General features: G+C 39.5%; 1 protein-coding gene across 1 annotated transcript in view; it reads right to left on the reverse strand.

Moving 5' to 3' along the window:
• Window positions 1-11,362: 11,362 nt before the first annotated feature.
• The window catches only part of LOC110164437 (crystal protein), a 17,054-nt gene continuing 15,500 nt past the window's right edge, over window positions 11,363-12,916 (reverse strand). Inside the window, exon 8 of the mRNA XM_020929470.2 lies at window positions 11,363-12,738. Within this exon, the coding sequence (XP_020785129.2) occupies window positions 12,286-12,738 (453 nt within the window). The 3' untranslated portion in view covers window positions 11,363-12,285. The remainder of the gene's footprint in view (window positions 12,739-12,916) is intronic.

Raw genomic sequence — 12,916 nt, forward strand, 5'->3', positions numbered from 1 at the left:
TCTCTCTTTTTTTAAATTTTAATCTTCATGATTATTTATGTTTTTTATTTTGTTTGTTTTTATTATGATTTTAATGTATTTCTTGTTCTGTAAAGCACTTTGAATGACTTTGTGTACGAATTGTGCTGTACAAATAAACTTGCCTTGAATATCCAATCAGATTTGTTTATTTCAGTGAGTCTTTGGTCACCATAAACAAAATCATATTCTCTCTCCTCTGATGATCCATGTCCCTGATTGGTTCATGAACCTGTCAAGGAACAAATTATCTCTATATTTGGGCAAAACAAAAGTCATGTTATTTGGAAACCACAATGACAATAAGCAAATTCCAGCTGGACAGGGTAAAGAAAAACACATTTCTAGGCGTTGTTATTGATGAAAAACTTAACTGGAAAGAACACACACAATATATACAGATGAAAATTTACAAAAGCATCGCAGTATTAGGGGAGGCCAAATATTTTCTGGACAGGAAAGCTCTACAGACACGTTATTGTTCTTTAGTTGCACCATATTTAACGTACTGTGCTGAGATCTGGGGTAATAATTATAAAACAATATTACATAAGAGAGGGTGACGGATAATTCATAACGTTGGGTTTTTTGATCACACCAGCCAACTATTTAAAACTTAAGGATTTGATAAGCTTCCAGACAGCAAAAATAATGTACAAGGCAGAAAGGAAGGAACTAAAGAACTACCAAAAATATTCAGAAACTTCTTAGGGAAAGGGAAAGTACTTCTATGGCCAGAGTCCGTACGACGAAGAAAAAGTTTTTGTATTTCAGTTTGTGGGGTCAAAATTTAGAACTGTACGAATGATGAGCTCAAAAAATGCCCAAATATGAAAACGTTTAAACATAAATATAAAGAAATGATTATAGCTATGTATGCACACGAAGGAATTTAAGTTTATTTGTCATCTGAATGTAAACTAGGCAAGTTTATTTGTACAGCACAATTCATACACAAAGTAATTCAAAGTGCTTTACAGAATAAGAAATACATTAAAATCATAATAAAAACAAATCAAAACATAAATAATCATGAAGATTAAAAATAAAAAAAAGAGAGACATAAATTGGAGAGAAGAGTGCGGAATGAAAACCTTTCAGTTATTTGCACAGTTAAACAGAAATGTTTTGAGTCTGGATTTAAACAGCGTCACAGAAGAGTCTGTCTCACATGTTCAGACTGTTCCAGGTTTTAGCTGCATGAACCTGAAACTCTGACTCCCCTTGTTTAGTCGTGACTCTGGGCACCAGCAGGAGTTGGTCCCTGAGCTCCTCAGAGTGTGAGATGTTCATATGACACTAACATGTCACAGATGGACTTTGGTGCTCGGCCATGGAGACACTTGTACAAGCAGAGCTGCTTTAAAGTCTCTGAGCCACAGGAGCCAGAGCAGAGACCTGAGACCAGGACTTATGTGCTCGTACTTCCTAGTTCGAGTCAGGACCCGAGCTGCAGCGTTCTGGATGTTCTGGATGTTCTGGATGTTCTGGATGTTGTGGATGTGGATTTGTGGATGTTGTGGAGTTCTGGATGGATGTTGTGGATGGTGTGGATGTTCTGGATGTTCTGGATGTTCTGGATGGATGTTGGATGTTCTGGATGTTCTGGATGTTCTGGATGTTCTGGATGTTGTGGATGTTCTGGATGTTCTGGATGTTCTGATGTTCTGGATGTTCTGGATGTTCTGGATGTTCTGGATGGATGTTCTGGATGTTCTGGATGTTCTGGATGTTCTGGATGTTCTGGATGTTCTGGATGTTCTGGATGTTGTGGATGTTCTGGATGTTCTGGATGTTCTGGATGTTCTGGATGTTCTGGATGTTCTGGATGTTCTGGATGTTCTGGATGTTCTGGATGTTCTGCAGCGTCTCACAGCTCGTTTGGAGAGACCAGTGAGCAGAACATTACAGTATCTAACCTACTGGAGACAAACACATGGATAAGTTTCTCCAAGTCTGATTTAGACAGTAAACCTTTGATTTTTGCTCTGTTTTTTAGATGGTAAAAGGCTGCAGATGTTATTGATTTGATGTGGCTGTTAAAGTTCAAGTCTGAGTCCATTATTACCCCGAGATTTCTTGCCTGATTTGAAGGTTTTAGAGAGAGAGACTGGAGGTGATGCTGACACTGTCCCTTTGTTTCTGTGGACCAAACACTATGACTTCAGTCTTGTCAGAGTTTAGCTGGAGAAAGTTGTTTTGCCTCCACACACTGAACTACGAGGAGTCCGGATCGGATCCGTAGTCACGCAGATCGGCCCCGATTTCAGATCACGTTATCAGATCGGGACAACCGTAGTTTAAACCAGCTGGAGCGCTCACAGCTTTGGGTTAGACAAACAATATCAAGACCTAAATCAGACTGCGCGTTTAATCACATTTCAGTTTCAGTTATTGTTATAATCAGTTACAAATACGTCCTTCATGTTTGACTCATCCTTCAGTGCAGCTGGGACGACGTCTGGAGCGTGTTTTTGGGGAATGGGTCAAACGCAGAGGACGCGTTTCTTTATGGGGACAATAAAGTGAACCGTACCTCAGAGGTTTAAAATATATCATCTTCTCTTTAACAGCTCCTCTGGACGCTGCAGACTGAGCAGTTTTGCCGTATTGATTGTTGGTGGACTGGATGTTCTGCGGCGCTGAGTCCGACCGATCACTGACGGAGATAATGAGGCCGAACATATCGACGTGAAGAAACAGCAGCTCATGTGAGAGGCTCATGCAGAACCACGCGAGGTACAGACGCTCCACCAGTGTTGGGGAGTAACAGATTACATGTACCAGAGTAATCAGAGTACAAATTATGAGTAACTGTATTCAGTTACAGTTACTGTTTCAGTGAGTGGGAATTGGATTACAGTTACAGTTTTTTTTTCAGTAATTCCACTCATAGACTATAAACCAGACCTAAACCAGGTCTAAAACAGGTCTAAACCAGGTCTAAACCAGGTCTAAACCAGGTCTAAACCAGGTTTAACCAGATCTAAAACAGGTCTAAAACAGGCCTAAACCAGGTCTAAAACCAGACCTAAACAGGTCTAAACCAGGTCACCAGGTCTAAACCAGGTCTAAACCAGGTCTAAAACAGGTCTAACCAGGTCTAAAACAGGTCTAAAAACCAGGTCTAACCAGGTCTAAACAGGTCTAAAACCAGACCTAAACCAGGTCTAAAACAGGTCTAAACCAGGTCTAAAACCAGGTCTAAAACCAGGTCTAAAACCAGACCTAAACCAGGTTCTAAAACAGGTCTAAACCAGGTCTAAAACCAGGTCTAACCAGGTCTAAAACAGGTCTAAACCAGGTCTAAAACCAGGTCTAAACACTAAACAGGTCTAAAACCAGTAAAACCAGTCTAACCAGTCTAAAACAGGTCTTAAACCAGGTTAAACAGGTCTAAACCAGGTCTAAAACAGGTCTAACCAGGTCTAAAACAGGTAACCAGGTCTAAACAGGTCTAAACAGGTCTAAAACCAGACCTAAACCAGGTCTAAAACCAGACCTAAACCAGGTCTAAAACCAGGTCTAAACCAGGTCTAAAACTAAACAGGTCTAAACCAGGTCTAAAACAGGTCTAAACAGGTCTAAACCAGGTCTAAAAACCAAAAACCAGGTCTAAAACCAGGTCTAAACCAGGTCTAACAAACCAGGCCTAAACCAGGTCTAAACCAGGTCTAAACCAGGTCTAAAACCAGACCTAAACCAGGTCTAAAACAGGTTTACTAAACCAGGTCTAAAACCAGGTCTAAACCAGGTCTAAAACCAGTCTAAACCAAGTCTAAAACCAGACCTAAACCAGGTCTAAACCAGGTAAACCAGGTCTAAACCAGGTCTAAACAGGTCTAAACCAGGCCTAAACCAGGTCTAAAACCAGACCTAAACCAGGTCTAAAACCAGTCTAAACCAGGTCTAAACCAGGTCTAAACAGGTCTAAACCAGGTCTAAAACAGGTCTAAACCAGGTCTAAAACCAGGTCTAAAACCAGGTCTAAACCAGACCTAAACCAGGTCTAAACCAGGTCCAGGAAACCAGACCTAAACCAGTCTAAAGTCTAAAACAGGTCTAAACCAGGTCTAAACCAGGTCTAAAAACAGGTCTAAAACCAGAAACCAGGTCTAAAACCAGGTCTAAACCAGGTCTAAACCACTAAACCAGGTCTAAACCAGGTCTAAACCAGGTCTAAACCAGGTCTAAACCAGGTCTAAACCAGGTCTAAAACCAACCTAAACCAGGTCTAAAACCAGACCTAAACCAGGTCTAAAACAGGTCTAAACCAGTCTAAACCAGGTCTAAACCAGGTCTAAAACAGGTCTAACAGGACTAAACCAGGTCTAAAACCAGGTCTAAAACAGGTCTAAAACCAGACCTAAACCAGGTCTAAAACCAGACCTAAAACCAGGTCTAAAACAGGATTTAACAGGTCTAAAACCAGGTCTAAAACCAGGTCTAAACCAGGTCTAAAACCAGGTCTAAACCAGGTCTAAACCAGTCTAAACCAGGTCTAAACCAGGTCTAAACCAGGTCTAAAACCAGGTCTAAACCAGGTCTAAAAACAGGACCTAAACCAGGTCTAAAACCAGGTCTAAACCAGGTCTAAAACCAGGTCTAAACCAGGTCTAAAAACCAGGTCTAAAACAGGATTTAAACAGGACTAAACCAGGTCTAAACCAGGTCTAAAACCAGGTCTAAACCAGTCTAAACCAGTCTAAACCAGGTCTAAAACAGGACTAAACCAGGTCTAAAACCAGGTCTAAACAGGTAACCAGACTAAACCAGGTCTAAACCAGGTCTAAACCAGTCTAGACCAGTCTAAAACAGGATTTAACAGGACTAAACCAGGCCACCCGGACCGTGTTTCCTCCTCTTTTATCAATAATATTTTTAATTTGGTTCAGTAAAATCTGGGCTTTTTATTTTCTTTTATCAGACAAAACTTCTTATGTGAAGATTTCCTCGTCTTTGTTTCTCTACAGCAAATCAAGTAATCCAAAGTAATCAGATTACATTACTCACCTGAAGTAATTTAATGGATTCCGTTACAGACTATATTTTGGGGTATGTAATCTGTAATCTGTAGGGGATTACATTTGAAAAGTCACCTTCCCCACACTGCCCTCCACGGACGTTGGGAGATGAGAAATACAACACAGAGCACGAATCTGGCCTTTTCTGAAAACGATTTTGAAGTTTGGAGAAGATGTCACTTGTGTCACACTCAAAAACCTCTGGAGTGAAACTGTTCTGTTGTAAATCTCTCTAACACATTTTCTTCGCTTAAAAAAACAAAACAAAAAAACAAAAAGCAGCTTAAGTCCAGTTTTTAGTTGCAAAAAATACATTAAAGGGACGATCTCATGCAAAATCAACTTCAGAGCTTTTCTAAGAGGGATGTGTGGGCCTTGTATTTGTCGCCCAAGTGGTTTTTAGATTGATTCAGCGTTTTTGAACTGAACACGCTGTATCACTGCCTGATCAACAAGCGTGTGAGCGTGTTCATTCTGTTGTCTGTGAACGACACGTGCTTCTGTTTAACTTCGTTCAATAAGGTGCCAGATTTCTTTAAAGTTCCAGACGAAAACCCTTAAAGAGCTCTTAATGTTTAATTGAAAATCACTGAATCTGGCAACAACAGGAGCCATCAGCGTCGCATCGCCGCATGCGTCATCGAAACAAGACAAAACTAAAAACGGAGGCGACTGGAGGATTCATCGTCTGAACATTTAAAAGAGCTCAAGGACAAGGTCAATGAGGAAGGGAATAACCTCACATCGAAAAAATAATCGCTCGCAGCAACATATTGAAAAAAAACAAAAGAACTATGAACAAATTATTAACTATGAGCGCACTACTGTATTTTCCGAGCTATTAGACTCTTAAGCCTCCAACCCCATCAAAAAATAACTGTGCGTCACAATCCAGAGCGAAGATGTAGGTGAGATGTCAGGACCTGATCTACAGACCAAACCCCAGATGGAGTCTGTTTGGACCATGCACCAAAGAAAAGGTGCCAAGTCCAGCACAGAACTGCAGGTGTAAGATGCTGCAGGAAAAGCAAACATGGAGCGACATAACCAAGTGTCGGGCAGAGTGTACAGAAACATCTGAGCAGAGTTCAGGCTGGAGACCCCAGGATCAAGGTGGGAAACACCTCCGAAGGTTGTGGAGAATGACCGATCCAAGATCCTGTGGCACTTCCAGATACAGACTGACAGAATGATGATGGACCAACCAGACATAGTGGAGGTGGAGAAGAAACAGAGCAGAGCCGTGGTGGTGGACGCTGCAACACCAAGAGATGGTAATATCAGGAAAAAGGAACACGAGAAACTAGAGAAATACCAGGGGCTCAAGGAGGAGCTGGAGAGAGTCTGGAAGATGAAGACATCAGTGGAGCCTGTGGTGATCGGACACTCGGGGCTGTAACCCCCAAACTGGAAGAAACTACAACAGATACCAGGAAAATAACAGAACATCTGTCAGAATAATTTTATTATCCCATATTTGCTAAATACTTGTGTGATATTCTAGGCCTATGAGTTAACCATTTATGTAACTACAATTCTTTGATTTATAATGTACCAATCACTTGTCACTTGTTGAATAACCTCTGTGTGTTTGACAACTGTGTGCAGTGTCCTGTCGCTCTAGTGAACCTCCAGATGATTCCTCACATGAAGCCAACTCCCACTGTCACACATGCAAGAGTTATGATGGTGTCTAAGCACCTCCTGATTGTTAATCATGTTTTATGTGTTTGTACTATGCATAGCTTCATCAGTTTCTTATTATGTCTTTGCTGTTTCCCCTTCCCCTTGAGAATTATCATTCTGTAACTAGGGCCTCCTAATGAAATAAAAAGAGGAACGGCCTTGAGTCATCAGAACGTGTGGAGACTGTTGGTTGTGATGCCCACTCTCTGCCCGTTCTCCTCATGAGTAAAACTGAATTAATCTCTTGTCTTTCTTCTTGTTTACAATGTTTAGGCAGACCTAACAACATCTCAGTCCAGAAAAGTGCAGGACTGGAACAGCAAAGATACTGAGCAGAACTGTCAGACTCCCAGGCCTCTGGCAGACGACCCGAGCTGGACGAGAGACAAACCACCGTGGAAGGTGAGAAACACATTTTTTTTTTTTTTTTTAGTACTACATATAAAACTCATTGTATTGGCAGAAACATTGAGTCTCTGCATTAGGGTTGTGCAGAAATATGGAAATATTGATTTATATTTTATCGTTTACTGTGATGCTACAGTATTGATATATCGTGGGCTGCTGTTTCGATATATCGCCAAGAGTATTTTTTGGTATATTTTATTAAATTATTTTGTTACAGCTACAGTTTTGTCATTTGTTTGAAGGAAACTCGTTTATGCGACACATTTGACATTTTCATAGCCTGATTCATCAGCCGGTTTCACACCGTTTGACCTCGCAGCATTAGGATTCGTTCGCTCGACGGGAGACGAGTACTTTTTTAAAAAATTAACCAATCACTGCTATTTGGTCATGATGGATGTAATGCTCCTTTAACGGGGATAACTGGTATATTAAGCTTTTCCCAAATCCTGTAGGAAGAAGGACAATAACGTTTGATAAAATTCACCAAACATTCTCTTTGTTCCGGCTTTAAATCCTCGATCTCGGGAATCGTTGCCAACACAGAATGTCTGTCTTCATCTACATCCATCGCGACGCTTTGTTTACAGTTGTGCTGTACTTTTACTTTTTGTTGTTTTTTCTGTTTGGTTTTGTTTACTGTTGTGCTGTACCTTTTGTTTTTAAGTTGTGCTGTACTGTTTTTTTTTAAGTTATGCTGGACCGTTTTTGTTTTTTTGTTTTGTTTTTACGGTTGTGCTGTACCTTTTTTTTGGTGTTTTTTTTTTTTTTTTTTTTTTCCATTTTGTTTACTGTTGTGCTGTTCCACAAAATGGACCCAGACAGACGCGAAGAGTTTGATGTCATGACTTCACAGCTCTTCCCTGATTGGCCGGTGCACGATCTACAACTTCCAGGATTCTTGCAAACCGTCTAGTGTATCCGACTCCTGATCTAGTCGCTGGAGAGAAATTGAGCGGAGGCACTAGGTGGCGCCAGCTTCACTAACGTTTTCACAGTTTTGATGATTAAAATGTTTGTGTTTCATATGAACTTTGCACATGAAGTGGTTTAACAAAGACTTTTAGTATCACAGACATGATTTAGCCTTTATTTTGCATTAAACCGAATCAATTTGAAATATATCGTACTGAATCAAATGTTCACTGTACCGAGATATGTATCGTATCTGCAACTTCTTAATGATACTCGGCTCTACTCTGCGAGGAAATGTCCACACAGACTCCTTGTACGAGTATTACTTTCTAATATTTGATGAAGTAAATTACCTGGACTTAACAAATTTATCTAAGCAGAAACTAAAGAACACGAGAGGAAAAGGCTGTTTTCTTTTTCTCAACACTTCCCAGAGTCAAACTCCTGTGACTCTAAAAACACAACAGAGTAAAAGTGATGAGACACATGAACAGTCAAATTCAATTCAGTCTTTATTTAAAACACATAATATCTGGTTCATATAGTAACAATACTACTATACTTCAAACATGAGTCTGCAAATCTGTTTTATTGCTTTTACAACGAGGAGATCAACAACTATTATAAAAATGATTACGAAATACAAAAGAACTTTAATGTGGATGAGTCTTTACGCACCTCCAGCATTTACTACAATTGGAGAGTTTCACATGAGACTTTGTACCTCCGCCAAGGAGGTTATGTTTTTGCCGGCGTTTGTTTGTTTGTTTGTCTGTTTTTGTTTGTTTGTTTGTCTGTTAGCAACATAACTCAAAAAATTATGGACCGATTTTGATGAAATTTTCAGAATTTGTTGGAAATGTGAAAAGGAAGAACTGATTTCATTTTGGGGGTGATCCGGAAGAAATCCTGGATTCTGGATCACTTTGAAATTTTTGTTAACATTGTGGTAAATGGGGCCAAAAAATTTGTTTCTCAATATCTCGGTTAATTATTGACCAAACCCCATGAAATTTGACTCAGGGATGGACAATGGGATCCTCTTTCATATTCCAAATTGAAAGATACGAGACAAATATTTATGGAAAACACAATTAATATGAGGGGGACTGTAGTCCTTGGCGGAGGTCTGCGCTCTGAGTGCTTTTCTAGTTTTTTATTATAAAGGTTTAGATAAAATAAATTCACAGGTAAAATGCCAAATAAAAAATTAAATAGTTGATTTAAAAATGCACTGTGTAACTTTTTGGTTGAGGGTCTGTCACCTAAGTGTCTCAAAGGTTTTATCATTGTTCTGCCTTGAGGTTCATTCCACGGCAAATCTCCAAATGTCTCGCTCGACCATCTCAGATCTGACTGAAAAAATTCTAGGAGGTTCACACACTTTCGATAAAAAGGAAAAGTCCAAAATTTTAGCTCCCAACTCCTTATAGTTTTGTCATTAAAAAATATTTTGTCAACTCAACCCTGACATGTTTTGAGCAGAGTTTTCCCAGGAGCCACAGTCAAAATTCCTGTTTTTCTTGGTATTTTTGAGCTGTAAAACCACCTGTAATGGAATAAATATAAAGAAGAGCTGTTTAAGGTCACACTGTACAGGTTCACACACTTTCCAAGAGGAAACGTCCCAAATTTTAGCTCCCAACTCCTTATAGTTTTGTCATTAAAATATATTTTGTCGACTCTTTTGAGCAGAGTTTTCCGAGGATCCACTTCCAGATTTCTGTATCTAAAAAACTATTTACGGGTTGGTCCTTCAAATTTTCAAGGAGAATCTGGACTTTTACACTTGTGCTTTTGGTTTATCACATTTTCAAAAATAAGGCAGAACATCATCACAAAGTTTGGAAATTTTAAAAACCGACATCTAGTCTTTCTAAAACAGTCCATTTTATGTTGGTGGGTGCTGTTATTTTTTTGGTATAACATGGTAAAGATGGCACCAAATTATTATTTTTTTTCCATTTTTAACACTTAAGGGTCCAGTCAAGTGGTAACGGAGGGAAACGGGCAGATTTTTGACATTCAAATGTCTCTTATTCAGAAACTAGAGGAACTATTGAAATAAGTAAAGTATCAGAATGTAGGAAAGAGTTACACTCCAACAGGGTCAAGTTAAACCTGTGATATTCTTTCAAGTTGTTGACAAAAAATTTAAAAAATTCATGTCGGTAACGGAGGGAATGAAATATGCAGCACTTTTTGGGCAATAAATCCAAACAGTGAAAACTCTTGGTTCTCACTTACATATCCTTAACAAACTGGTTTGAATATTTGCTTCATATAGTTTTCTACCATATGGTACAAGATTAGGTTGAAAAACCTCTTACTTTTTGAATGAGATTTTTTTATTAAGAAAGGTCATGGAAAAGTAACGGAGGGAAAATTGTGCAAACAAGTAGAAGGTGCAGGATTTTACATCATTTGTCACTTTTTTTCTTCTGAAATACTTTAATATTACTTCAAAATGAAAGGAAACTATTTCTATAAAATATGTCAGTCCTTCCAAGCAAATTTTTATCATTTTAAATACTTTTTTTTTTTTTTTGAAAAATCCTGTACCTTCATCAACAGTTCAAAGATGGAATAACACAAGATATGATGAAATACATCCATTTATTTACATGATTTTTGGGTCTTTGAAATTTGGGAAATAATTTTTGTTCCATGTTTCATACATGGTCTGTTTAAAACATATGGAACTTTAGAACCAAAAATGGTACAGAAAAAAGGTCAACAGTTTCATAAACTAGAGTACATATGTATCTGTTCAATACATTTTTATATCAGATGCATTAACTTGAATTTTTGGCCTTGTTGTTTACTTCTGCTTGACCGGGTAATCTCTTCTAGAGCGTTCATCAGGGAGGGTCAGTTTTAAAATACAGTGAATGTTCAATATTAAACCTCTGTCTTTGAAACTGGACTTCCCACAGTCCTTCAAAGACGCCCTCATATTTGAAGAGGAGAATTTTCAAGCAAATTCAAGCCCCAGAAATCTGTGATAAATCAAAAGCACATGTGTAAAAGTCCAGATTTTACAAAGACCCACTTTTATTCTCTGGTTTTTAACACTGTGTGAGTTGTATGGTCCTCTGTGTCTTTTATTTATTTATTTAATTATTAAAAAAAATATTTATGTATTTATTGTTTTTATCAATTATATTTTGTTAGTACTACTTTTATGTTTTTTTTATTTTTTATTTTATTATTATTTTATTTATTAATTCTATTTGTTTCCTCATCGTTGGAACATAATTCAGCTGATTTTTATTTTTTTTTTTTTACATTGCTATGTAAAGAACTTTGGAAACGGTCATGTTTATAAAATGTGCTCTACAAATAAAGTTGGATTGGATTGATGGGAAGTACATTTGCCAAATTTTAACAATTGAAAATTTGAAGGACTGACCATAAATAGTTTTTTTAGATAAAACAATCTGAAAGTGGCTCCTCGGAGAAAACTCTGCTCAGAAAAATCGACAAAATATTTATTTATTTCAAAACTATAAGGAGTTGGGAGCTAAAATTTGGGACTTTTCCTATTGGTGTGTAAGTGTGTGGACCATTTAGATATTTTTCAGTCAAATCTGAGATGGTCGAACGGGGCATTTGGAGATTTGGCGTGGAATGAGCCTTGAATGTTCCACAGTGTGACATTAAACAGCTCTTCTTTATATTTATTCCATTGCAGGTGGTTTTAACTCTTTCCCTCTTGGACGTCTACTTGGAACAACCCATACATATATTAGTATGTGTGGTTGTAGTGGCCCCCACCAATCACAGCCTCTGTTTACATGTGAAAAACCGAGCCACTTGTAACGGTCGTCAAATCACGTCTTTAGTGAAACAGCGGAGGAGTCAAACGACGTCATTAAGGAAACAAGGGGGACGTCAAGATGTCGTCTTCATGGGGAAAGAGTTAACGTTAAAAAATACACAGATAAATAAACATTCTGACTGTGAGCGGGGCGCCTCTCCACAGATCTGACCCGTAACTTGGTCTGGTTTGGTGTCCATGAAGATAAAATGGTTTAATGCCACACTGTGAAACATTCCAGACAAAGCAATAACAGTGGAGAAAGGTATTTGACAGACCCTTCACCAGAAAAGTTACACAGTGCAGCTTTAAGTGTATCTGTGCTCTTTGTGTGCGTCAGGGCTGAATCACAGAGTCCCTGATGATTTGACGTTTGGTATTTTAACATTTTGCAGCATCCTAAAACCTGTGTGTTTAATAAACCCCGAGTTTGTCCCAGAAGTCACAGATGTGCTCCCTGGATCCGGCCTGGGCGTGGGACCTCACCGTCAGGTTCATGAGGAGCCAGCCCGACGTGTCTGAGTATCTGGGCCACAGGGGAAGCCTCTGCTCTCGACAGAAGCCCGTCTGCCCCGCGCGCGCCGAGGGGTCCCCGCTGTGCGCCCACGCCCCCCAGTAACACAGCATCCGATTGGACAGCAGCCTCTCGGCGGGCGTCATGCTCAGGTTGGCCACCGGGGCGGAGTTAAAGACGAAAGGCAGTTCCGCGCCGTGACACACGTGCTGGTAGCAGAAGGACAGTCCGGACCACACGCGGTGATCCGAGCTCACGTGATCAAACACGTACGTCCACACGCGGCCGCCGGACGCCACGGCGGAGCGGGCGGAGCGGCGAGCCGGGCACAGGAAGATGAAGTCTGTCACGATCTGAGGACCAAGGAGAGAAGAGCGTCGATCATTTACACATAATCACAGACACCAAGGCCCTAGAGACTGAACCCAAAATAAACCCAGACTAAACCACTTACTAAACCTGGACTAAACCTGGACTAAACAGTCTACTAAACCCGGACTAAACCGGACTAAACCCGGACTAAACTGTCTA

The sequence above is a fragment of the Boleophthalmus pectinirostris genome, unplaced genomic scaffold (assembly GCF_026225935.1).
Source record: "Boleophthalmus pectinirostris isolate CB_2022bp ecotype Guang Dong unplaced genomic scaffold, ASM2622593v1 HiC_scaffold_2826, whole genome shotgun sequence".
Classification (NCBI taxonomy): Eukaryota; Metazoa; Chordata; class Actinopteri; order Gobiiformes; family Gobiidae; genus Boleophthalmus; species Boleophthalmus pectinirostris.